At 41.2% G+C, this 27,989-nt stretch overlaps 2 protein-coding genes and 1 long non-coding RNA gene across 4 annotated transcripts; 1 reads left to right on the top strand and 2 right to left on the bottom strand.

Annotated features, from left to right (window-relative positions):
• Positions 1-7,291: 7,291 nt before the first annotated feature.
• On the bottom strand, positions 7,292-10,728 carry LOC114567116 (microfibrillar-associated protein 3-like). Of its 2 annotated transcripts, none has more exons than XM_028596038.1 (3): positions 10,466-10,728; positions 9,226-9,518; positions 7,292-8,279 (listed from the first exon to the last, which is right to left on the bottom strand). In XM_028596038.1, exons 2-3 carry the CDS (start codon positions 9,470-9,472, stop codon positions 7,546-7,548), a joined length of 981 nt encoding a protein of 326 aa, XP_028451839.1. In that variant the 5' UTR covers positions 9,473-9,518; positions 10,466-10,728; the 3' UTR covers positions 7,292-7,545. The 2 variants fall into 2 exon arrangements, with proteins under 2 accessions (XP_028451839.1, XP_028451840.1); XM_028596039.1 differs by having other exon boundaries at positions 10,515-10,728.
• Positions 10,729-13,432: 2,704 nt separating this feature from the next.
• LOC114566402 (uncharacterized) lies at positions 13,433-13,732 on the bottom strand. Its single transcript, XR_003694058.1, has 2 exons — positions 13,655-13,732; positions 13,433-13,523 (listed from the first exon to the last, which is right to left on the bottom strand). It is a non-coding gene; the product is annotated as an uncharacterized LOC114566402 (long non-coding RNA).
• A 1,493-nt stretch (positions 13,733-15,225) lies between these two features.
• Positions 15,226-27,302, top strand: fam114a2 (family with sequence similarity 114 member A2). The gene is made up of 14 exons (XM_028595411.1): positions 15,226-15,493; positions 16,703-16,941; positions 17,717-17,816; positions 18,863-18,964; positions 19,984-20,090; positions 20,481-20,615; positions 21,330-21,494; positions 22,256-22,379; positions 22,474-22,559; positions 23,236-23,334; positions 23,925-24,052; positions 24,414-24,486; positions 25,356-25,409; positions 26,836-27,302. Exons 2-14 carry the CDS (start codon positions 16,723-16,725, stop codon positions 26,935-26,937), a joined length of 1,494 nt encoding a protein of 497 aa, XP_028451212.1. The 5' UTR covers positions 15,226-15,493; positions 16,703-16,722; the 3' UTR covers positions 26,938-27,302.
• Positions 27,303-27,989: the final 687 nt, after the last annotated feature.

The raw sequence follows: 27,989 nt of genomic DNA, 5'->3' as shown, positions 1-27,989 counted from the left end.
TTTGGCCTCACAAAGCTGTCGGGACCCCACAAGTATACTGAACTCCCGTTTTTTGGACCCGACGAATATAGTTAAACAAGTCCACACACACACACACACACACACACACACAAGCCAGTCTGTGGAAGGCTTTGTCAGACATGTCAACAACCACTCCTCCAAACCATACGATATTATGGGTCATTTGTTCCAACCTTCTAATACGACCCACAAGAGAGTACTCCTATCTAAACCAGAGAACGCCGGTTCTGGTTTGTACGTTTAGTTTTTGATTTTAGACTCGTCTTTAACATTGTGAAATGGCCGTAGTTTGGTTACTTAGTTAAGTTTAGAAAAATGGTTTGGGCTAAAATCAGACATTGCTTAACTTTTGGTTAGGCAAGTGACGCTGAATGTGACGTCCGTAAAGTAAAAGACATTTTTTCACAGTTTTGTTATGTTTAGGCAACAAAACTACTTAGTTAACTTTAGAAAAAGATGGTGGTTTGGGTTGAAACCAGACGTTACTTCATTTCCTGAAGTTTACGCACATGACGCTGGACGTGACTTCTGTAAGGGTAAAATAAACTCACCGTTTATTTTTAGTTTCAAAAAGAAAAGGACTCTAACCCCGGCTCTCCCAGGTGAAAGTCCTGTGTTTTTTTTGACCCAACCCCAACCCCAAACTTAACCCTGCCAGTGCCTTGGGGACCGACTCGCTTTCATTTTTACACTTCAACCATTTTAATTTTTATCAGCCTTTACTATCCCTTAACCTGCTTTTAATATCTGGCTTTCTTTTAAACAGCTTTTATATAACCAAACTTGTTTTTTTAAGGAGGTTTTTAAGTGTTTTACGACAGTGGTCCCCTTGTACCCGTGGTCCTCTTTTAACCCAATTTGCCTCCTAATCTCCCACGCAGAATTTTGGCGCTCTAAAGTTTGTCACACAAACATTAATATTTGTAATTGCTGCTTGTACAAACAACCTCAGGGAACATAGGCAAGGCAAGGCAGCTTTACTTGTATAGCACATTTCAGCAACAGGGCAATTCAAAGTGCTTTACATAAAACATTAAAGAGCAGTTAAAAATGATAAAACAAAAAAACAGGCCGGACCATATTTCTTTACCATCTCGTCCACCACGGGCCTCGCAGGAACATGTGACTTTGTAACCTTGTAACCCATAACAAGAGTGGAAGGACTTATATAAGGCTTAGTTTAATCAGGCAAACTTTGCAAAATCTTTAACAGTTCCAACTGTTTTCCTTGAGATTTTATCATAAAATCTATGTCATACCCGCATTGGAGAAATTCTCAGAAATATGCCCGTTATCTGTTTTACAAATACCACTAGATAAAAGACGAGAATAAAGATAAAAGATGAGAATAAAACATACACACAAGTTAGTACTGTATAAATGTGTCCTTTAAACTAATCAATCTCTCATATGTGTATACTTTGCCTATATATCTATATTCCCTCACAAAAACACACACATGCAACATTTGTCCATTTTAGCCTGATCAATTTGTTTAGTTTACCCCGATGACACAGTGGGTCCGCAAGAAATATCCTATCCTTAAAGTCTTCCTTCCCCCTCTCCTTAAACGTCTGCTTTGGCTCGGCATGATGAATGATTGCCCGGACCAATCGATTCTATTTAGATGAGCTTGCCTCCAGAGAGGACATGGACAAGGAAGAAGGATGGATTTTGTTGAGTTATTCAACACAGAGGCCCAAGGTTGTTGTTATTTGGGCTGCTCTCCAACCTGCTATTTCTCAGGTAGTACGGACGGTAACTGTATTCTCCGAGATAAATGTCTGGGGAAAGGACAGCAGCAGTGTCGGCCACAGGGTGAGCTTAACAAGGCCTCGGTGCGTCACTCACTCACAAGGTGGAACATGCAAGAATGTGTGTGTTGGTTGGGTGTTACTGCAAGTACATGACAGCGTAGGAAGGGCCGGATCTAGGCATAGGCATTCTAGGCGTGTGTCTAGGGCCCATTTGCCACTAGGGGGCCCAGTAAGAGGGAAAAGTCTAAATGTTTTTTTTTTTATAGTTTTTAAAATCATTTTAAAATGTAAATTTCCAATCTAACAATTTACTCAAACTTAAGTGTATCTATATTATTATCTTGTTTTAATAAAAAGTACAGTAAAGTTAAACTAACTCCAATTGGGGGAAAATGTGTTTCCGGTTCCGTATGTTAGCCAGCCATAACGCTTACACGAGCCCCTTCTTTTGGGATGCTTTCAGCTGCAGCAAAGCGGATGAAATGAAAAATGAAAAGAAGAAAGAAAATAGCAAAGGGTGGCAATACCCAAGTGTCTAGAAAATATTTGAGCATCACCGTAAGGAAAGCCGAGTTTGTTCTTAACATTTTGATCTAAAATACATGGGGATCAGTTAATATGCAATGCAAATACCTTTTAAAAGGTAAAAAAAATGCCCTTAGAGGGTTAATTAAAGTAAGTCCCAGAAATGTGCGTAAAGCGACAGTGCTGATCCCAGCTGGGATTTTTTAACAATGAAGGGTTTAATCACAGCAGTCAATGTGCAAAAATGTAGGCTGTGAATGCACCAATGTCAGAGCCGATATACAGATGTGGTGTTTGAACCAACAGCTCCACCCAGTGGCTTATCAGCAGCATTACTTGACAGGGCGAAAATAACCACCAGACAAACATTTGGAGGTTTTTGATTGTATTTATTGAAGTATTGTGAATGATAGGATGTCAACCATTGCTTTTGGCCCCTGAGATAGAGTAAAGAAGCCGCATATCCGTGTTCCTCACCATGTTTTGGCCTCTGACTTGTTCTTAAAAACTCCTCTCAGCCACAGATACAAGTACCATGTGATTTTGAGAATGACTCCTCTTGGATCACATCACTCCACTTACACTTACAGATAGAGTAGGTCTAGACCCAACAATTCCAGTAATTCCAAATGCGGGTGAAAAATTACTTTGGCAGGTAACATTGTAAAGTTACTAGCCAATTTGGCCGGTGATGAAAGAAGAAAATAACTCTGTCTTTGTTTGAATCGGCCGGCTGCAGAAATATTGCCAGATCGGTCTGTTTTTTTCCGCCAAGAAATTTGAGTGGTTTTGGTGTGTGTTTGGATTGAAAACATAATCTTTTTCTGGCAACACTGCTTGTAGTTCTAATCCTACATTTCCCATGATCACCATGTGGTGACGTGTCGTACGACCGTTGGCTACGTGCCTATAGCGTGTGGTATCGATTACAAGCTACGCTGAAACGGAGAAGAACCACGGTAAAGTTAGTTAGGAATAAACAAATAAACGTGACCTGTGGAGAATCTGATTGGCTTGGAGCTTTAGAAACCTGCTAGCTATGTTGGCTGCTGATCAAAAAAATGTAAAGCCCTGATTATGACCATCCAGACCTCTCAGGTGGTCTGGTACAAGTCTGCTTTCTGTCCCCAGAGTCAGAACTAAACATGGAGAAGCAGCTTTCACTTTTGATGCTCCACATATCTGGAACAAACCCCCAGAAAAACCTTCGGATCTGCTGCAACTCTGTTATTTTAAAGGTCCCATGACATGCTGCTTTTTGGATGCTTTTACTGTATATAGACCTTCGTGGTCCCCTAATACTGTATCTGAAGTATCTTTTATATACAAGGTGGAGGGTGGGGGTGTGGCCTTGACCAACTGCCATGCTTTGCTTGTTTGCAAGCCATGATGTTTTCTGGGCTGGCACAGCAGAGAAAGGGGAGGTAACCTTTCCCCTTATGACCTCATAAGGAGAAAATTCCTGATTGGTCCATCTGAGCTTTCATTTTCTCAAAGGCAGAGCAGGATACCCAGGGCTCGGTTTACACCTATCACCATTTCTAGCCACTGGGGGACCATAGGCAGGCTGGGGGAACGCATATTAATGTTAAAAAACCTCATAAAGTGAAATCTTCAAGCCACGGGACCTTTAAATCAAGGATGAAGACTTTACTTTTTGATGTTGCCTTTCTTTAAAGAATTGTTCATTTCATACCAGTATTATTCTGTTTTTATTTGCTTTTGACAGAGGTTTTTAACAGTTTTGTAACTGCTCTTTAATCTTTTTTACGTAAAGCACTTGTGTTATATGATGTGCTATAAAAATAAAGTTGTCTTGTCCTTTCATTTAAAAGCTTGAAATGAGCTGTGAAAAAAGGTTCAACGCAGATCAACAATCATTTTAAACATCTTTATTTCATTTTTATTTGAATATAACAAACACATCAAGTTTTTTTTAAGCCTTGAGAACCCATTTAGACACACTTCTAGTATTACACACCCAGGATAGGGACAATGTGTGTGTTCATAGTGACACAAAACAAATTACAATCTCGCCCGAAATGAGTCACTCCTTACCTACCACACTAGCCAAACATCACTAGAAATAAACAGAGAGAAAACGTTGCATCACCTTCATCATAAAAAATCAAAGTCCCTGACTTTTTCAGACGCGCAACATCGAAATATGATAAATTACACCTGCATATTTTAAGCACAATTCCATCACATTGGACATTAGAGCTCCAATGCAAAAATAAATCACGTTTATATATTTCACTTCCTCTGCTGCCTCTGAGAGGAAGAAGTAACTGGATGCTTGGCATTTACTGTGCAACATACTTTTAAAAATTCTCTCTAACCGCCTGCATTATTTTGATTTTGAAATGTGTACTTCTTTCAGTCACCCGGAAGCAAAACCTAACCTGTAATTAACTGCTGTTCCTGACTAACAAAGACCCGAATAAAGAGACATGGAGACAGCAATCGCTGTCTGTGTCTTGCAACTTGTTTTTTGAGGCATTATTTCAAAGTCTTCCATTTCTTCCTGAGTGTCAGATAGATGGACAGGAAAACAAAGTCGAAACAATGGAATAAGGGGATTTCATTACAACATTTTGTTCTGCGGGAGCTGACTGACTGTCAAAGTGAAAGGCGGCAAACGGCGTCTTCTGAAGTATACAGGATCTGTTGCATCACTAACTAGCTGTGGGCCCACAGAAATCCCGCCGCACAAACATGAAAAATGTAATATATTGCAGACAAGAGAACATAGAATTCGGAGCTTTGTGGATGCATTTGTTTTGGTATTTTGCATTTCATTTTGGTAAGCTAGCTAGGAAAACGGCCATACTCTTCCTCTTCTGAAGGAGGAAAATCAGCTCTTATAACCCACCACACATACATGGAAAATAAATATATATTTAAGACAAGAGAAAATAGAATTCATAGCTGTGTTGATGCATTTTGTTGCAATTTTGTAAGAATGGAGGGTTACACTTTACTTTAAGGTAGCTACATAAGAGTGACATGACACTGTTATGAACGTGTCATAAACATTATAAACAAGTCAAACGTTTATGACATAAATTATGAAAGATGAATCGATACATTGAAATTAAAAAATCTGTCAAAATGATCTGATTGCAGCTTCTTTATTTCGTTCTCCTCTGTAACAGTGAACTGAATATCTTATCTAGACATTTCAGGATGTCATCTTGGGCTTTTTGGGAAACACTGATCCACAATTTTTTTTTTTTTACTATTTTCTGACATTTTAGAGACCAAACAATAGGGCTGCACAATTAATCGCAATCTTATCAAAATCGCAATATGGCCTAGTGCAATATCCAAATCGCAGAGGAGCGCAATATTAGTTTTAGACAAAATATGTGTCAAACCACTCTAAATTAAAGTATTGTGGTGCTGCGGAGACATCCCAGCCTACAAATCCTATCCATCAGATGTAAGAAAAAAAAAAAAAAAAAAAAAAAGAGATGCTCGCAAAAATCACACTCTAAATCATTTTAAATTTACATTTTTCCAATGAAAATAAGACCGTGAATATCGTGAATTCTATCGCAATCGCAACATCAGTAAAAATAGTCGCAATTAGATATTTTCCTCATATCGTGCAGCCCTACCTAACAACTAATCCATTGATTGAGGAAATGATCAACAAATTAATCGACATTGAAAATAATCGTTATAGTTGCAGCCCTGCTACAATCAAACTTGTACATGGCAAGATAGCTGGCTTTTGTTTTCAACAAGTTTTGGTTTCTTTTCTTAACTCAAACAGTAAATGACAAAGTTTGGAGCCAGGATTCGATAAGAACGAGAACCGATAAGCAGAACCAGATAAGCTCACCTCTAAATAATAACCAACCCACTTTTTTTTGTTTTTAGCACTTTAGCACCTTTTTAGCACTTGCAGTTCTTAGCACTTGCAGTTAGAAGCCTTACACTTCAGAAGGTGCGTTTCCTTCAGATGGGATTCAGGCTGTGATGGTCTATACCAGGAGTCTGCAACCTTTTTAATATCAAAGGCCATTTTAAAATGTTCCTGTTAACCAGTGTGCCATATCAGGATTAAGCCTGCCGTCATATACCGAGCCCGAGCTCAGGCAGTGTTATTTTTTTGTTTCTCCTTTGTGCTGCATTCTGTGAAGAAGGCAGCGAGTATCAGCCAATCAGAGGAAGAGTAGGGTGAGTCTTTATAAAATGAGGATGGGGAAGCCAATCAAACTACTGTAAATATCCAGCTGTGCTACTGTTGTGAAAGAGGTCATTTGGCATTTGAATTGGAAGAAAAATGTATGGTTTAGGACCAGGTATCGAAGTCACGGTATTGGTATTGAATATTTTTGAACGATACCCAGCCCTACTACTAATGGCTTTGAAAGATGTCATTTGGCATGCAAATTGGAACATTTCCAAAAAACTCTTGCACACGTAGTGCTAGTGTGTTATTGGTTGCGCTACTGGGTACCAATGGTGGCTAGGGCTGGGTACCGAATACAATACTTTTTTTAGGCACCGACTGAATTGCCTCCTTAGTATCAAGTAACGAAAAAATGCCTCGTCATTCAATACACAATTTCAAAACCTAAGGAGTAAATCTCATCAGCGCCAGTGAGCCAATAAGCACGCAGCATGCTTCTACCAAGATCTAATAATGCTGCTGATTGGCTGTCTAACGTTACACGCCGTAGAGACACGCAGGAAATACTCTACGTTACACAGAGACGGGGCTCATGTAGTCGGAGCTGGGCGCCCAGATAGCTCAGTTGGTAGAGTGGGCGCCCATTTATAGAGGTTTACTCCTCAACGCAGCGGGCCCGGGTTCGACTCCGACCTGCGGCCCTTTGCTGCATGTCATTCCACCTCTCTCTGTCTCTTCACTTTCATTTCTTCAGCTGTCCTATCAATAAAAGCCTAAAAATGCCCCCCCCAAAAAAAAAATTTAGTAGGAGCTGAAAAATAAATTCAAAGATTTGTGCTGACATTTTTTTTTTGTTTCATAAAATTTGTATTGAAAAAAGTATCGTTTAGGAACCGTTATCGAAGTCACGGTATTGGTACCCAGCCCAACTGCTAATGGCTTCGAAAGAGGTCATTTCCGTTTCTGGAAATGTTCTAATTCACACAATTCGCATGCCAAATGGCCTCTTTCAAAACCCCACTTTGTTGCTGGTGTGCCATTGGTTGCGCTACCTCGAGCCAATGGTGGGACGCGCACCTTTGGTTGCTGACCCCTGGTTTATACGTTGCTCTCATAGGACGCGCTTGTTTGTGAGCCCGGCATGCGGAGGCCCGCCCTATCCTCGCTGTCCGCCTCCATGGAAAAGGTGTGCACTGAAACTATGACATCGCTGTTCCCTCCATTTGACAGCAGCGCCTGACACACCTCCGCCCCCTCTCCGTTCCGGTCGGCGCGGGGAGGGCCTATAGCTTGCCTGTTCCTAGACGTCGACGGCCCGGCCTGATCCGCAGGGTGCGGCCCCGGGTTTCCCGCCTCGGCTCCTTCCACCCCGGATGTGCGGCAGTGCAGGATGAGAGGCGGCAGAGGGACGCTCCGGGCCAGGTCCTCCATGTGGCGCGCAAACTCCATGGTCTTGTACTGCGTCTGCTTGGCGAGCTCCAGCGTCTTGGCCGACGTGACGATGGGAATGCGCTTGGCGACCTCGAACGCCTTCTGCAGCTTCTCGGCGCCCTCTGTGCGGAAGAAATCGTTGATGGCCCTCTCGGTCTTCTTCAGGTGGCTGCTGACCATGCAGAGGCGCGTCACGTTGAGGGCCATGATGATGGTGAACGTCACCAGGCAGACAATCACGTAGTACAGGCCCAGGCCGGTGCTGGTGTTGTGGGCCACGCGGAGCGTGACGGTGTAGTTTTTGGTCGCGCCAGAGGCGACGCAGGTGTAGCGGCCGCGGTCGCCGAAGGAGACCTCGGTGATGTTCAGGGCTCCGTCTTCCTGAATCTGCCACTTGCCGCCTAAAGTCACAACACATAGAAGGCAATAATACAGTTTTAGCAAAAACTTGTGAGAGACGTGAGTTGAGAAATAAGAAGACAGGGAATAGCTTATTCACCAAGTCCATACATACCCTTCTCATCTCCGTGCGTGTCGTAGAACTGCTACTTGGGCGGAGTGATTAGCGCGATAACCGTTGTTACTCTCTACTCCTCACCACGGGGCTTCTCGGTTGCTGCGAGCAAATCACTCCGCCCAAGTAGCAGAAGTAGCAGTGCTTCGCCTTCTGAGAATATAGTTCCCAGTATGTATACGGTTAGAAAATGGCTGTGTGTCATGTGACCTTGTTATTAGTACACGCTGTGACTATACAAATTACAACATGTAAATAGGAACATTTTGGCATTATTTTGTCACTTATTGGGAGAAGTAGGCTAGATGGAGCCGGTTAGCTCCAGGATCTGTGCTAAGCTAGGCTAGATGGAGACGGTTACCTCCAGGATCTGTGCTAAGCTAGGCTAGATGGAGCCGGTTACCTCCAGGATCTGTGCTAAGCTAGGCTAGATGGAGCCGGTTACCTCCAGGATCTGTGCTAAGCTAGGCTAGGTGGAGCCGGTTACCCCCAGGATCTGTGCTAAGCTAGGCTAGGTGGAGCCGGTTACCACCAGGATCTGTGCTAAGCTAGGCTACAGGTGGGTGTGTCAGACAGAGTTACGACACACACAGAGATGAGAAGGGTATGTATGGACTTGTCACCATTGTTTTTGACTGAAAGCTGAAACAACAAACTGCTTCTGCAACTGTCGAATAGCAGTACAAAAATCCAATTGCCATCCATGTATCGCGAAATAATCAAATCGGGACAAAAGCATACCGTCCCAGCCCTAGCAAAAAGAACTCAAAAGTTGTTCATGGGAGTCTCCTCAGCCCAGCATTCCTCCCCTCACCCCCACCCCATGTCCTTACCAAGCAGAGGCCCTTTAGAGTTGTACCACTTGATGTCATCGTAGCCTGCGGTCACGTTACACTCGATCAGCACGCTGGATCCCTCCTTCACTGTAACGTCCCCGCCGGAGTGGACGGCGTTCCCGGCCAGGTGCGCGGAGGACGCCGCCTCGGCCTCGGACCCGTTGTTAGCCCCGTCGGCCGTCCAGGGCAGCAGGACGGCGAGAAGCAGCAGGTGTGACAGGTGACGTTTCTGAGGGGGCGACATGTTGAAAAGGAGTTCCAGCTTCGGCTCACATTTAGACGAGACAAACCTGCAAAACAAGAAGAGGCGACGGTAAAGGGCTCGCGCAGCAACACAGGAATGTAGACACTTAAGTGTCTTCATAATCTACAGTCCTGTCCATTATTGGTAAAGCTTTAGCCTATCTGCGCTCTTGAGTAATTCCATACACACACACACACACACACACACACACACACACACACACACACACACACACACACACACACACACACACACACAAAATCCCCTCTGATAAAAAACAAAAAAAAGATTTTTTCGTCAATGGTATGTACACAAGACATAACTCCGGTAGGTCTATAGAATACATGGCCTTCCCTTGACTTCCCAAAAACAGCCTGCATTGTCATCACTTCAGTTTGTACTACGACAGAGAAAGTCAAATAAAAGTGGATGGTGCAACACACACACACACCTCAGTTTAAACTTTATTTTTTGTCTACCTGAAATAACGTTAATTTGATTGTTCTCTTTTGACTTTTCAATGCCTCATAAAATCGCGGGTCGGCGTTGATGTCCCTTCAAAATAAAGTCACTTTGACTATAGTTAATGAATTAGACTTCATGTCCAGGTAGCACACAGATGCTAATTAAATCGCATTGAACTAAAACCCTGCAGAAGAAATAAAAGTAGCCAACAATTATGTAATCCATCAATTCCATTTACAAACTGTGAATGTTTTGGGGTAATATGATAGCCTATATATGCGGCTATTTAGTGGTAGGGTAGCCTACTATAGATTTATAAAGTTTAATAATAAACAGGCCGTTGATTTAAATGAATAGTAGCCGACAGTTACCTATAGTTACCGTTATTACGCACCGACAGGGATTAGGAAGATCATCTGGCATAACACAGGTGTATCGAGCACAATAAAAGTAAGAAACCAACACATATTGACTGAGATTGAGCAGAACACCCCCCCAAACAGACTCGGAGCCAGCTGTTGTTCCCACCTGCTGCTCGGACAGCGACCAAAACAAGCGATCAACGTCCAAAACACACCTTGTAGCTTGATGTTAATGTAGTATGAAGATATTCCTTTTTTGTAGTCCTATTTTACTTCGCTTTAACATACAGATATGTCTTAACACGCAAGAGTTTAAGCAGAACAGGCACGACGAGCCACTTCCTGGTTCATATAACGTTGGATCATGTCAGGTCAAGGAACCATGTGAGTGGGTGGGCGTGGCTTCATCTGTTAGGCCTATTCTCCCCTGCAGGTGCAGTTCCACCTGGTGGTTGAACACATTTTCCTTCAGTGTGACTTTTGGCTGTCTTTTCAATATACAGGCTTCAATCTAAAAGGTATACCGTTGCACCCGTTACCCTTGTGTTGACTTCGGGTCAAATTGACCCGTTTTATATCATCAAATACGGGACGTAGAAAAATAAGCGCTGAAAATGTGTAGAAGAAAATGTTTACAATTTAAAAACGTTGGAAAAAGCAAAAACAAACTGTGGAAAAAAAAGGCGTCAAAAACGTCAAAATGTCAATTAAAGCTGGAATATTTTTTAAGGATAAGAATTTAGAGTTCTTGATAAATGACTTGATTGAACATTGTAAACATTTTATTCATAGGTGTTAAGTATTTAAAAGGTCAAACCCCACATCAACGGTTGGAAAAATGAGCTTAAGCCTTTTGCTACGTCTCTTCAATGCATGACACAGGAAAACGCCAAGAGACTTTTATTTGTTGGACTTACAGTGAGGAAAATAAGTATTTGAACACCCTGCTATTTTGCAAGTTCTCCCACTTAGAAATCATGGAGGGTCTGAAATTGTCATCGTAGGTGCATGTCCACTGTGAGAGACAATCTAAAAAAAAAAATCCAGAAATCACAATGTATGATTTTTTAACTATTTGTATGATACAGCTGCAAATAAGTATTTGAGCACCTGAGAAAATCAATGTTAATATTTGGTACAGTAGCCTTTGTTTGCAAGTACAGAGGTCAAACGTTTTTCACCAGGTTTGCACACACTGCAGGAGGGATTTTGGCCCACTCATCCACACAGATCTTCTCTAGATCAGTCAGGTTTCTGGGCTGTCGCTGAGAAACCCGGAGTTTGAGCTCCCTCCAAAGATTCTCTATTGGGTTTAGGTCTGGACACTGGCTAGGCCACGCCAGAACCTTGATATGCTTCTTACAGAGCCACTCCTTGGTTATCCTGGCGGTGTGCTTCGGTTCATTGTCATGTTGGAAGACCCAGCCTCGACCCTTCTTCAATGCTCTAACTGAGGGAAGGAGGTTGTTCCCCAAAATCTCGCAATACATGGCCCCGGTCATCCTCTCCTTAATACAGTGCAGTCGCCCTGTCCCATGTGCAGAAAAACACCCCCAAAGCATGATGCTACCACCCCCATGCTTCACAGTAGGGATGGTGTTCTTGGGATGGTACTCATCATTCTTCTTCCTCCAAACACGGTTAGTGGAATTATGACCAAAAAGTTCTATTTTGGTCTCATCTGACCACATGACTTTCTCCCATGACTCCTCTGGATCATCCAAACTGTCATTGGCAAACTTAAGACGGGCCTTGACATGTGCTGGTTTAAGCAGGGGAACCTTCCGTGCCATGCATGATTTCAAACCATGACGTCTTAGTGTATTACCAACAGTAATCTTGGAAACGGTGGTCCCAGCTCTTTTCAGGTCATTGACCAGCTCCTCCCATGTAGTTCTGGGCTGATTTCTCACCTTTCTTAGGATCATTGAGACCCCACGAGGTGAGATCTTGCATGGAGCCCCAGTCCGAGGGAGATTGACAGTCATGTTTAGCTTCTTCCATTTTCTAACGATTGCTCCAACAGTGGACCTTTTTTCACCAAGCTGCTTGGCAATTTCCCCGTAGCCCTTTCCAGCCTTGTGGAGGTGTACAATTTTGTCTCTAGTGTCTTTGGGCAGCTCTTTGGTCTTGGCCATGTTAGTAGTTGGATTCTTACTGATTGTATGGGGTGGACAGGTGTCTTTATGCAGCTAACGACCTCAAACAGGTGCATCTAATTTAGGATAATAAATGGAGTGGAGGTGGACATTTTAAAGGCAGATTAACAGGTCTTTGAGGGTCAGAATTCTTCAAAATAGCAGGGTGTTCAAATACTTATTTTCCTCACTGTACATTCCCCATATTTGACTAAAAGACCCCTAGTTTCTTTATTTTCTTTATCTGTTATGCTTTGTTGTATATATTGTGTATACACTCTACCTCAAAGCTGTAAACACTTTTGACAAATGTACAAATACATTGTGCCTTGATTGTTTGTACTTTTATAGGTACAATAAAGAATAAAAAAATACAATAAAGAATAAGAAAATGTTTTAGCTTCAGTTTTATCTTTGTCATGTTTTGATATATATCTTGTCTCCACCGCAACGCTGTCAACACTTTTACACAGTTGTACAATCACAATGTGCCTTAATTGTCTGTAATACGGAAGAAGATTAGGGCCACATGTGAAAAAAATGTATTGAGTTCTGAGTTTAAAGTCCAAATTCTGACTTTATTCTCAAAATGACTTATTATAAAAATGTGGAAAAAAATGATTTCTTGTATTTGAAAAAATAAAAGATTAGCACAGTCATCCAACTTTTTTGGTTTCCTTTTGTTTAAACTAAAGGGTGGTGATGACACAGTGGATATGACACATACCTACGGTGTGGGAGATCGATTGATTTCCACTGCGATACATCGACCAATGTGTCCCTTAGCAAGATACTTAACCCATAGTTGCTCCAGAGGTCTGCGACCCCTGATATATACCAAAATGTAAGTCGCTTTGGATAAAAGCATCAGCTAAATGACATGTAATTTAAACATTTTTTATTTTATGAATTGTGTTTAGGAGGGTTCAGGTTTAGAGGTTGATTGCCATCGTCATGGGGCATCAGTCAGAATGCATGAATAAGCCAGAGACAAGTTCAGTCCATTCAATGAAGATTTATTTAACAAAGGGTGAGGCAAATGATACTGGAGAACAGAACAGAACAGACACACATGGGTTGGAGAATCTGGGAAGAAACAAAATTACAACTTAAAGTTAATATCCTCACATGATAATCATAAACTACCTAAATAAAGCTGTCATGCAAATATCAAACATGTTATCAAGAACTAAGGTGCAAAGTAAAATTCATCTTACCAGCTGCCACCCCATACAAAGGTGTAGAAGACACTGACTGAGAGTGAGTGCAGTCTTAAATAAGGAGTGACCAGGTGATCTCAATCAAGGTGGAAACAAAAGCCAGTGATGAAGACAGGGGAGAAAAGGAAGTGAGGTACAGGAAGTGAGGTAAGTGTGAAAAGAAAGTGTCAGAATAAGATAAAAAATAGGGATCTTTAGTACAAATTGTCTGTAGTACTGTGGAAGAGGATTAGGGCCACATGTCAGAAAACGTGTATGAGTTCTGAGTTTAAATCCTCTTCTGCAGTACTATAGACTATCGTACAATAAATTAAAAAGAAAAGGTATAAAAAAAAGTTGGTGTAATATGATGACGTGTACATTTTTATATTTTTTGACAAATACCAGAAATCATAAAACAGAAATAAATAATCATAAAAAACAATAAAAAAAAACACAAGTGGTCAGTCAGGGATTACAGTCGATAGATAATGATACAGATGTAGAGCTTTTTTGAGTGTTACAACATTTGACATATTTCTTAGCTAGTTTGTCGTTTAGATATGCATCAAATTTAGGAAGTGTTTTCAAGAAACAACAGTTATGTATAAAATAGTTTGACAAGATAATTACATTGTTAGTTAGTTAGTCAGTGTGGAATTATAGATGATAATATAATATATTTTTTTAATCTAATATCATCAACTAACATTTTCTTTTATTTATTTATTTGCATATAGTTAAACATATCGGGGATATAGCATTATACAAATGTCCAAACTATTTCTGTCTTTATTTCATTGCTTATACACAAAACAGTTGGGATTGATGCTTGACATTTGATATTTTTAGGAAGTACAAAGGCTGAACAAACAATACAACTACGAGGTATAGGGGCTTTTCTTTCTTTTACAAACTGTGAAATGGACAAGATTGAGTTTTGTACATATTGCACTGACTCCAGGCCCAACCCTGTAAATAGTTTGGAAAGCACTGATTGCAGAGGGACAGATTTGAAACATACAATAAACATAAATGTGATTTTTGTTTTTGTAACTATGTTCATTTTAATTATTTTATAATTCTAATTGTTATTTGTATCTGTATTTTCTAGAAAAAGGAATTCATTAATTACGTTGAACGGACTTACAAACAACAAATAAACATCAATGTCTTTTATTTTTGAGAGCCAATGTTATCAAAATAGTTTTACCGGAAGTTTTAATTATTTTATTTTTACTGTTTTCGGAAGTATTGTTATGCTTTTATTTGCACTACTCTACCATAGTGTGTACTGCTTGACCGACTAATCCGTGCGTCAAGTTGGCTCACGAGAGACTGGTAGTACGGCCCGTCTTTCTTCAAAATAAATCCGTAACACCGCTCACCCTTGGAGAAGTCAAATGATATCTTTAAATGTAACACCAAACGTTTCAGGAGTCTCTAATCATTTAAAAAACGAATCCATAGATTCATTTAAATTCTACGTATCGCGATACAGAATCCCTCTTAAACGCATTATGCAGTATTTAGTTTGAAACCTGGAGGGCCCAAACTAATGCTTTTATTTTGAAGACGGTAACTGGAACCTAATGGTTCTCAGTTTGGCTGTGGCACCTGCTCAGTGAAAACAAAATGTGACGTGGCTAATCTTTGTGGACAAAAAGAAGGAGGAAAAACTGACTCATTAAACTGTTTACTGGGAAACGAAAAGGCGTTTAACGTGAAGAAACGTACGTGCAAACCGGAATAAAGAAAACAAACCTCTCGTGTTGTTGATTTTGGGAAGGAAACTGTTAGCAGGCTGGGGTGACGTCAACTTTAACTGCTAGCATCAAGACTTTGACAGGAGAAAAGGTGAGTCTGTACCCAAAGTATTTAGCTACAGTGTAACGTTACCGTGACATTGCGTTGTTTTTTTCTGACTAAGTTGTACGCTGGTAATTATTATAACAGGATATTAATAACAACAACTAACGCTCCTCCTAGCCATATTGCCAAATAGTCATTAGCTCATCAAACTAATATAGCAGCATCGCATAGTTAGATAGGCATGCGTAGCAATTAAACTAACGTTGAGTAAGTAATAGGAATACTAATTGCTAATGAAATATGTGACTTAACGTTACAGATCTAAATGTAAGGTTTATGTAACGTGTTTCATAGTTTAAATTCCTGTTCTTGTTGTGTATGCTTAAGGAAATACTTGCATGCACAGAGACAACGTTAGGCTACTGTACTTTATGTGGATATACATACAATATACTCTGTTCTTTTTGTGGATTGAACCCCCCTTTTGTTGCAGTATGAGTTTTAGAAAACCCAGACTGGACTTTAGACTAACATTATCTTCAGCTGCACAGATAAACAACAGCTTAAAGGCATGGTCTCACTTTTGCGAAATTATCCGCCTTGACTGCTGTTCCCTGGGTGTTGTTGAAATGCATTCTGGGAAATGTATGATACCCAAGGGGGTGTAAGCGAGCATCCGGAAAGCGTACCTCCTATGGGGAGATTCTGAGGCTAACAAGCCATCGCCTACCGCTAGCATCCCATTGACTGCCATTCATTTTGACGTGACTTTGACAGCAAATAACTTTACATCTGAAGCGTTTAAAGACTCTATTTGTCCGTTGTTTATTTCTAAAGAAACACGACAATGTATAAAAGGCTCCATTACCTTGTATCTCATGTTATGGCTCCGTAGCAGACGTTTTTGTAAAAATAGGCTAACGATTGTGTCATAACCACGCGACTTTCTGTCGCACAGTAGATTACCGTATAGTCAGGAGAAGCTCGCAGGCAATCGGGGGATTGAAGAATACACTTCTAGAGACAATATATCATGAGACATACCTAAACAAGTAGTTCTCTAAAAATAATAAACACCATTTCACGTGTAAAGAAGAACATAACATGTTCTGCTTTCGGTCTGTTATGCTGGAAATGGACATGATGTACTCAGCGGTACAGTATAAACAGAAGATATTAAGGTCAGTCATTGGAAGAAAAAAAAGATTATTTTTTTTCTCTGCCACCCCTGTTTGTCATATTTTCACTCTTAAGGCATGTACTAAGACATCAAGATGTCAGACAGCGAAACTACAGCGGCGGAGGTTCCAGAGGTGGCACCAGAGACTCGAGATGCCTCTCCTGCAGAGACGCCCGGCAGCTCCTTGCCGACCACGCCGGACAACTCGACTGACGTGGCGCCGACGAGGAAAGCCAGGAGGAGACCGGACGTCGCGCCTGCAGCCGAAGCTGAGGAGACGCCCAAAGTAGAGGAGAAACCAGCAAAGGCGCCGGTGAGATGATTAGTGTTTATGCTGTTTAGAAAAGAGAGCATGACTTCAGCGGGCATGCCTTGCCGATTGTTTGAGAGCATTAAGCCTTTAACTAGACATACGTTGGATGACATTTTCTCAGCCTTTCTGTGTTGGTCGGTAGGCCTGCACAATATGTCGTTTTTTTTTAAAGTCATCGTAATATCAACTAGTGCAATAAACATATCGCGAAAGAAACGCAGAGATTTGTTTCTGTTAGTTAAAGATGCTGTAGGTAGGATTTTCAAATTCTCAGTCCCTCCTCCCTTTCTGCTGAAGCCCAAAACTCTCCTAAGCCCCTCCCCCCACAAGAGAGAATGAATGTGTGTGCATGAGCAGTGATTGACATGCAGTTAGAATTGTGGGTTTCTTTCAACCAAATTTTAAAACTAAATAACGTGGATGGTTCGATTCAACGCTTTTCACAAGTTAAATAAATGATCAGTTCACTACTTTCATTGAATTTGAGTGTTTTAAAACATGGTTGAAGGTGTTTTCATCCGTTTTTATTTTTTAAATATTCGTTTATGGGCCATTATAAAAGCCGATACAGATAGTTTGGAAAATGCCTAATATCGACCGATAATATCGGCCTGCCAATAATATTGGCCCGCCGAAATATCGGTCGGGCTCTATGTGGGAGCATGAGCTGTAGTTTTGTTGCAAAGGTTTTACTCTCTCTCTCTCTCTCTCTCTCTCTCTCTCTCTCTCTCTCTCTCTCTCTGTGTGTGTCTTCTGCTTCCGTCCTCTCTCTCAGACCCCCAGTGAGTCCACTGTGTCTCAGGGAGGTTGGGGATACTGGGGCAGCTGGGGCAAATCCATTCTATCCACAGCAACAGCTACTGTGGCCACTGTGGGTGAGTATGGACCACCGGCTCTAACTGTGTTATATACAATGTGTATGGTAGGGCTGCACAATCTATCGATAGCAGCTGGCGCAATAAACATATCGAGAAAGGCTGCGACATATCGCGAAACACTTTTAAGTTAATTGAAAGCATCCGTTGCAAACTGCAGTTTAAAATTGAACTGTCATTCATTTTGTTAAAACTACTTACCGTTCTTCCGATTTCCAGCCGGAGCCTGTCACTCTACCCTCTACTAACGTTACTCACAATGCCTCCCGCTAACTTATTGTTCACAAGACGTGACATGAGTGACACATGCGGGTAGGCCAAGGCAAGAAGATGGCGATTAGCTAATGTTAGCCAACATATTTATAAAAAAGTCACATTCGATTAGTAATTTCAGCATTTGAATAGTATTGATTTTTTTTTTTACTATTCAAATTATATTCAACTTTCGGTATTCGTTCCAACAGCACTAACACACACACACACACACAATTTCTTGTATTTTAGCAAAATATTGAAAGCAGCAAAAAGGCAGAACTAAGTCCACTTTAATATGTATTTATTTAACACGAATAATGTAGTTATCGCATATTTTCCTTTTATCGTGCAGCCCTAGTGAATGGTGTTTTTTCAGTTATCGACTCAGAGAACTATGGCCACTCATCATCTAATCCCATGCTTAACTTTGTCTTGCCTTGATTCTGCATCCTAATTTGAAGCAGAGCAGCATGCCATGTGACATTAGAAGTGTTCATTTAAATCAGAAATACTTTATACTCTCCTCCACCCCCACAACTTAGTTCAGAATGCAGACTTGAAGTTATGTGAGATCCCAGATGCTACCTCAAATATAATATCTATTTGTTTATGGTAAGTGTAGCTGTGAATACATTTCTGTGAAGAAATCATTTGAATTTACTTTAAAAAGTGTCTGATTCTTTCACTTCCCCCCCCCCCCCACATTGTGTATTATTTGGGGTAATCCGCTGTCTCACCTCACTGTCTTTCTGAATATTACGTCTGAAGCTCTGTCTTTCCTGTCCGTCCAGGCCAAGGGCTCACTCAGGTGATAGAGAAGGCAGAGACATCGCTGGGAATCCCCAGTCCGACCGAACTGTCGGCCCAAGTGGAGGAAGAGCAGAAAGAGCAAGGTAAAAGCAGGATTTATGGTCGCGTGGGGGCTACGCGCAGCCGTAGCCTAAAGTTTATACTTGTGCGTTGGTGTGTGCGTCGATCTCTTTAAGAGAAAAGCAGGGCCGGTGTGTGTGTGTGTTTGTGTAGTGTATGATAGAGCAAGTGAGAGAGCGACTGTGATTAGCTTCGGAGTGAGTAGCAACTCTAGAGTTAAAGTGAGAGAAACAAAGTGTCTCCGCTGTTCTGTTACATTTTCTGAGAGGTGCACATCAGGCTATGGCGTAAGGTCCAACGTAGTATCTCCACGTACCTACGTAAATACCCACGACAACTTTTGTTTTTTTACACATTTTTATTGCTTTTTGCAACAAACATACAACAATTACAATTGCAACAACGCCGCACCCCCTTATGGCACCATATAGATAAAAAAAAAAAAAAATGAATAAAAACAAAATAAACATATTATAACACAAACCAGGAATAGATTAAAAGCAGACAAATATTTACAGATAACACAAATTGAAGAAAAGGAAAAAAAAAACGATAAAATAAATGAAATATAGCAACCGTTATAGACATAGTATCATCGTTTACATCACATTTTTAAGTTATATATTTATTTATTTTCACGCACACCCTTCCATTGCCGCCTCAAGGTCACCATTTTGAACAAATTTCAAGAACATCTCCGATCAGATGTGAAATTTTTTCCTAACTATGTAAGTGAGTTTCTCAAGAGCCAGACTCAAGCTTTTCAACCATATATACAGTCAGGGACAGTTAACATTTCCCCAGCAGAGGGCGATAGAGCGTTTGTCCTGCAATAGATATAGGTCCCCACGGCGTTGATTGAACACAGAAGCATAAATTGGTCTTTAGGCGTTCCAGTATGTTGCATGGGTTAACGTGGATCTACCCCTCAGGTACACAAAGATAAATGAATATGAGTCAATTTATCATGATATCTTTTCCTCCTCCATATTGTGTTAAACTTGTGTAACAGTTTGTCTCGCGTTTGTTTCTCCTCCTGCAGGTGAATCCAGCAGTGAGACGGACAGAGCGCCACACGAAGGATCGGCGGCACCGTCGGGAAGTGCGATGGGCATGCTGTCGTCGCTCACCAGCGTCGTCCAGAGCACAGTAAGCAGAAAAATCCCCTGCGTTTCTTTTTCTCTTCCTTGGAAGGAGGAAAAAGAGAAGTTTGCGTACTTGGAATGCATCTGGAACGTCCACTTTTCCACGATCGGGTTGACAACAACTTCTTACGTGGAGCATGGATGCTGAAAATGTTGAGAGAAACAGCATTGCAGTGCCATTTGTTCCAGTTACTCTCCACTACTTTTGCATTATTTCAAGACAGTTCACTTTGTATTCCTCCTTTTTTTAAATCTGAGCAAGACTCTGTGCTGTCAGGGGAAAACCGCATCATTTAGTTTTCCTTTATGGGTTGAGAATATTTCCCCGACCTGTTTGGTGTGTAAAAGCTTTTCCAAAACCTTTCAGACAATTCATGTGACCTTCTCTTCTCAGGGTAAAACGATGATCACAGGAGGTCTGGACGCTTTGGAGTTCATCGGAAAGAAGACGATGGACGTGATAGCAGAAGGCGATCCAGGCTTTAAGAAGACCAAAGGACTGATGAACAGGAACTCCACTCTGTCTCAGGTAGGCAGACTGGGGTCAACATTTATAGTAATAAATAATCCATCTATCCATCTTCGTCCGCTTATCCGGGATCAGGTCGCGGGGGAAGCAGCACCAGCAGGGGGCCCCAAACTGAAATCATAACAACAGTTATTTCAAGACACTTTACAGACCGAGTAGATCTTAGACCACACTCTATGATTTACAAAGACTCAACAATTCCCCGAAGAGCAAGCATTTGGTGCGACAGTAGCGACCCAGGCTCTCGGTGGGCGGGCATCTACCGCTGCCGGTTAGGACACTGATACAGATATAGAAAAATATGATTCAGAATTATAGCAGTTGGAATGATGAACAGTGGCACTTTATAGTAACAATAAAAGGTAATGGGAACTAAGACTAGAAATAATAGTTGTAGCAGTTCAGGGCGTAGCGGGGCGTAGAGCAGGACCACATGGCGGCCACTGCAACCATGATTTAGGTGCCACCCCGATCCAAGGAAAACTGCAAACATGTAAAGGAGGAACTCAAAGACAAGATGGACGTACATGTAGGTGAGCTGAGACTACATACTGTGTACCTCTTTATATCTGTTTGTAGCCCCCAAAACAATAAGACCGAACAAAGACCTAAGTAGCCAGAGAAACCACTTTAAAATGTCTTGCGTTAAATCACTGTGCAAATAGAGAAATGCAGACCTTCTCTTTCGACTTGTCGTCTCGCTGCCTCTCTTAGGTGTTGAGGGAGGCTAAGGAGCGCGAGGAGCTGCAGACAGCCGAAAAAGAGTCTTCAGATTCCCACAAGAAGGCGGACGCTCACTACGGGATGCTGTTCGATGAGTTTCAGGGCCTTTCACACCTCGAAGCGCTGGAGATTCTGTCTCGAGACAGCGAGGCCAAGGTACGACGGGAGTTTTCATGCCAAAACAGAACGCCTACTGAGGGCTAAATATCAGAGGTGGGGGCTTCGAGTCGCACGACTGGACTCGAGTGGCAAATCTGAGGACTTGAGACTCTCCTGACTTCCATTTATAAACAGTTCGACTTGACTTTGACTCTGTCTTCGAGACTTGAGACTTGACTCGAAAGGACTTAACTTTTTAGCAATATTTGCTTTTGTCTGTTTGCTAATGTTGTCTTCTGTTTTGCTGAGGTTTTTCTTAGGTTACATTTTTACGTTTGTATATTTAGATTATCTTACAAAATAATATAAATAGCATGTTCCATCAAAGTCAGGCATGTTTTGAATAGCGAATGAAAAAGGAATGTCAGTCTTGTGTTGACATTTTGGCTATATATTTTTATTGGTTTTAATAAACTTATTTTACACACTTTAGTTAAAAAGGAAGGAGGTTTTTGATGTCCACAAAAGGTTTTGGTCTTAGTCAACTTAGATTTCTTTAGTCGATGAGTCTTGTTTGATGCTTTTTTCATGCTGAATGACTTATTTCCAAGAAACGTACGAGCACATCTCTGGTAAACACAAGAATGAAAGTGGTGCTTTTGCATGACTCTTTGCGGAGAAACTCAGATTTACAGATCTGTCGATTAAATCCACTAATCGATTAGTCGATACAATTGAATGAGTGTTAGTCGACTAAGAATTTCTTTAATCGAGCACAGCCCTAGAGAATATAATGTGTCTGTGTGTGTGTGCTGTAGGTGAAGTCAGTGCTGACCACTCTATCAGGAGAAGAGCTGCTTCAGCTCCGAGAAGAGCTGGATCTTATTAAGGACTCTTTCTCCCTGGTGGAGTTTGATGATGAGGACGTGGATGAGAAGAAAGGTAACCTCTCCGTAAAACTGTTACAAAAAAAAATACAGCATCGTGTACATATATACCAGAACTAATGTAACACCTGAGATATTTCTGATTCCAGACGAGGATGGCTCAGAGTTTGAGAGGGAGTTGACGGAGGCATTGGAGGGTCTCAGTGTCACCGCCACGGCTGACAAACTCAGCAAGGTACCAATCAGGGCTGCACGATATGCTCGATGGTGTTTTAAGCCCCCAACGTCGACTTCAAGGCAGCGCTGCGACGTCGACTTCCAGGCAATTTACCCTAACCTCAACCATAACCATTGCCTAATCCCAGTGCCTTCCAGGCAGCGCTGCCTGGAAGATGACGTTGGGGGTTTAAAACCCCAAACACCGCACAACATATAGATTTTTTTTTTATCGTCATCGCAATATCAACTGAAGCAACACATCGTGAAAGGCTGGGACATATCGTGATGAACACTATTTTTTGTTAGTTGAAAGAAAATATCAGTAGAAAAATACATTTTTAAAAAAGTCATTCTTTTTGTAGTGGTGTCTTTTACATTCAATGTTCAATTTGTCCAGTAAGTCTAAACATGCTAACAGTTTATTGCAAGGGTGGCAGACTGCTTACAGAGCTGTAGCGGAGCCAAATTATCGCACTTTTTTATAATTAACTTTTATCGGTTAACAGTAAAATAACCCACCCCCCTAAATACAGATAATCGGCCAGGGCCTGTGATTAGTCTGTTGTTTTGGATTCCATTAGATTGCTCAGTTCCTGTTTTTATAGTGGTCAACTGGTGTTTCACAAACCTAAGCAACCTAATCAGATATCAGTGTTGTTTTGTTAATATAATGGTCTCTAATCTCCCAACAGGCTTGTAGGAGCACCTGCAGCCAGATCACTGACATGAGCCGACCACAGGAGGAAGAGGAAGAGAGCGCAGACAATGTCAAGAAAACCCTTACTGTAGAGGTATGCTGATATATGTCCCCTTTATTTATTCAGGTGTGGCCCAATTGAGGGCAAGCTCTCATTTCCAATGACACCCAGATTACATGCCATATAAAATTACAATACATACAGTGTTTCCTTTAGGATTTGTTTTAGAGGTGGGGGCAGGTCTGTCCGAACAACATACTGTATATCAGGACAATGAGCTGACAGAGTGACAAGTTGAACGTTGTCCAATTAGAATGGACCCACCGCGGTGACATTTTTGGTGGAGCTGTTCTTTTAATCGTCGACTTGGAAGAAAGCGAACATTTTGACAATAAACTACATCAACGCAACAGTATGTGGAGTTAAACTGGACGGGCCCATTAACCTCTGAACAGTTCTACTTGTTGTTAAATTGCAATGTGAGCAGCAGCAGGATAATTTAAAAGGCGACTACATTGTGCATCTGCCCTATTTCTGATACCATGGGGGCAGAATTTTTGTTTTAAAAATGACTGAACATAGTAATTAATATATACTGTAATATAGAGTTGCAATACACTGTACACACATAAAACAATTACAGAATGTTAACCCCATGTCCTGTCTGTCTGGAATTTTGTCAGGAGGTTCATGCCGCAGCCATCAGGAGTCTGGCGGAGCTGACGGCTCGATCCATCGAGCTTTTCCACAAACTGGCCGAGATGATCCTCTTCTCCAACAACGGCAGCACAGAGGCCAGCCTCCTCTCCCAGTAAGATGCCTGTGGGAACCACGCTGTACACAGTCACACTTTCATCTGTACTTTAGATAAGATAAGATCAGATAAACCTTTATTGTCATTGCACAGAGACCCATACAATGACATTTTGAGTGCCACAACTGAAGGTGAATTACAGATAAAAACAAGATAAGACAAGACTTGTTAAATAGAAGTTTTACTATTAAGTCAACAAAAATCAATGAAGACATTGTTGAAATAAAATAGCTAAAAATAATTTAAGACAGGACGGGACAGAAAATATTGCACATAATATATGATTATTGTAATATTATTGCACACACGTGATCATTTGAATGAAACGTCTGAGTTTTTCATGTCGTCTTGTCCTCAGGTTAACTGTCGTCCTGTGTAAAGAACTCTCACTCCTTTCCAAGAAGTTCACCTCCTGCTTAACGACGGTGGGGGTAAGTGTGAGGATTCTAACGTAGCTCTGGTCATCAAAGAGTCTGGTATTTGACTGCGTTTTAATGTGAAAGTAGAACTGGATATGGGAAATCAACATGAAGGCCATTTCTTATTTTAAGACTGTTGCCAAGCAAACTACTGAATCTATTGAGGATCAAATCATCATCATCATCATCATCATCATCATCATAATCCGTGTTTCCTTTAGGATTTTGTTTTAGCAGATGATTTTATGGAAAGTACCCCGTGCCAATCTGTAGGTATGGTGAAGGGTATGTGATGATGTGGGGGGGCTATTTTCATTCCAAAGGCCAAGGGAACTTTATCAGGATGCATAGTATCCTGGATCCATGAAATAACTGGCCTTTAAAAATAAACATCTGCCTGCCTCTATGGGAATTTAACATATGGGTGGGTATACTTATGCCCCCTGTATTTGAAGGAAAAACATGTATTTATTTACAATAATTTAAAAGGCAACTACATTGTGCATCTGCCCTATTTCTGATACCGTGGCGACAGAAATTTTGCCATGGTGGGCCGCCACTACAAAATCAACATAGAAGAGACACTGTATCATTATTTAGTTTTATATATTCAGTATTTTCAGCATCATTATCATCATGGGAAGTGTAGGATCCAGCTGTGTTTTCCCTAGGTCTGTGGAAGACATAGGTGCGCGTAATTTGCAAAGGGGCTTAGGGGTTCTCCTAAATGTTAAATTTGTTTAATTGAAAAATAAGGAATTTGACTTCATTTTGGACTATTATTATCCACGCTGCTTTTCTCCGTTTTGACATGTCATCACAGCTGCTGTTTGTTCACCTTAGAGCTGAGTGTAATTTGATCTAAACGTTCTGTTTTACAGTCAAACGAGAAGGGAGATGTCCTCAACCCGCTGATAACAGGAGTCTTTTTAGAGGTTTGTGTCACAGCACGATCACACACATTGTAATTAAGTCACACTATTGCACTGTTGCAGTTTTATTTCTATCCATTTTATTGCCTGTGTAACGCGTAACAGTGTCTCCTTGAAATGCGTAAGTAAGTCTCTAAAAATTACTTTTGATTGACTGAAAAATGCAAAGACACAATACCACCGTCATTTTCACACCATCTTTTATGTGTAGTTGTTCCTTTTGGACATGTGAAGGTTTATTTTCACATTTTGGCTGATTTCACTTTTAGTTTATTTCCTGTCCCTCCAGAGATAGACCTTTAAAACCTCTTTGAGACCTTTCTGTTCAACCAGAAACAGCTCTGAAGTCGCTAGCGATAAACCCACCAGACTCCATTTAGAAAAGCAATAATTTTAGCGTGTATAGAGCCAACATATTCTCACATGTAAATCGGTAAACTATGCGTTTGTTTCAACCAAAACTAGAGTTGTGATGGTTGGAGAAGTGGAAAGACGACCCAAAACAGCTTTTCATAGTTTGACTGAAGTGTATTTTATGATGCTAAAATTACTGTTTATTTACATTGAGTCTGGTGGGTTTAGCGAACGTAATTTTGCGGATGTTTTTATGTTTACTCTTTAAGAGAAAGGTCGACCTCCTTAGAAATCCTTTCCATAATGTTGTCAGACACTTGGAATATTAACCTGAGCCTGCCGGAGGCAAAACGAGCACTTTTGTGAACGTAAATACAAGCTGGACAATCTCGTTTAATACTGGACCAATGTCAAAGATTGTTGTTCCCATCAGTCACTTAGACACAAAAACACATTTTCTTTACATTGTTGGTAGAGAATATCACCACACAGCAGCCTTTAGGCATGTTTCTGTTGTTTGCTAGCAGAAGAAATTGATGAGGAGGAAACCACGCAATACAAGTCAATGGAGAGTGGAGAGTTGTTCCCATCCACGCCGGTGTTTTCAGATATTCTGGCTGATTAGACTCTTTCTTCTCAGGTTGAAGGTGGGCCGGAGCTTTGATGGGAGGGAACTTATTAGGTTACAAATTCTTTCTACCAAAAAGGATGACAAAGGTGTCAGTTGTTGCACCTTAACAGGTGCAACAACACTAAAAGTGGACTCAGGAAGATGTCAATCACTCAGTCTAACCACACCCACACAGTCCTGGTAAAGGTCCTATCAGCCACATTAACTATAACCACCTGTGTAGGTGTTCAGGGCCTTTTTAAAACTCTTTATATAAGCAATTTTTGGAAAGTCAGTGGATCAATTGAATGGGGGGAAAACCCATACTTCCGGAAGCACAGCAGTTAAAAAAAGTGGGCGGTCACCGTTGATCTCTTTTGGGCTTTACACAAAGACAAACCTTTCAGAATGATATTAAAATACTGCCTTTCATGTTGACATATTATGAATCCTCTTTCCTCGCAGGCGTCCAACAGTGCGTCTTACATCCAGGATGCTTTCCAGCTGCTGATGCCCATCCTGGAGATCTCCCACATCCAGAGGAGAGCTGAATCCACCGAGCAGTGACCAGCTGGCTTCCCCTCTTCTCCCCCGCCCCCCTCCCTATATTGCTGCCATGACGCTGGGACTCTGTCACAGCAGAGAACAGACACATCTTTAAAACTTGTTTCTTTCTCGGTTTAAATCGTCTGCGGCGGCTCTTTTACTACGTCTAGTTTTCAGCTCAGGACTAAAATCAACTTCACACCTGTGAGGAAAAGTGCATTTTTGTGAAACAGTGTTAACGTTTGTTGCTCGTTATAACTGTTCAGCACAGTCGATGGACTCAGTGTGTCGAGGAGGTCTGGATCTACCAGCTGGGGTCAGCCCTATGTTCCCACAGTCCTATGTTCCCACATTTCTTAGATTGTTCTTAAAATTAGGCCCTATGTTCCCACAGTCCTATGTTCCCACATTTCTTAGATTGTTCTTAAAATTAGGCCCTATGTTCCCACAGTCCTATGTTCCCACATTTCTTAGATTGTTCTTTAAATTAGGCCCTATGTTCCCACAGTCCTATGTTCCCACATTTCTTAGATTGTTCTTAAAATTAGGCCCTATGTTCCCACAGTCCTATGTTCCCACATTTCTTAGATTGTTCTTTAAATTAGGCCCTATGTTCCCAAAGTCCTATGTTCCCACAGTCCTATGTTCCCACATTTCTTAGATTGTTCTTTAAATTAGGCCCTATGTTCCCACAGCCCTATGTTCCCACAGTCCTATGTTCCCACAGTCCTATGTTCCCACAGTCATATGTTCCCACATTTCTTAGATTTTTCTTAAAATTAGGCCCTATATTCCCACATTTTTAGGACATTTTCAAAATTAGGTCTTGTGTTCCTACATTTCCCTTCAATTTAAACCCTATCCTGGGTTAGGGGTTAGGGTTAGGGCGATAAAATGTGATACAAATTTAGGAAAAAAGAAATGTGGGAACATAAGGCCTAATTTTGAAAAAGATCTTAGAAATGTAGACACATAGGGCTGTGGGAACATAGGGCCTAATCTTCCGCTCTCTACCAGCTAAGGGGGAACCAAATGCATTGTGTTAAACATATTGTTCTTCTTTTTACTCTAAC

Source organism: Perca flavescens, chromosome 13 (assembly GCF_004354835.1).
Source record: "Perca flavescens isolate YP-PL-M2 chromosome 13, PFLA_1.0, whole genome shotgun sequence".
NCBI lineage: Eukaryota > Metazoa > Chordata > Actinopteri > Perciformes > Percidae > Perca > Perca flavescens.
Note: the sequence above shows the minus strand (reverse complement) of the source record. Positions and strands in the feature narration are given on the sequence as shown.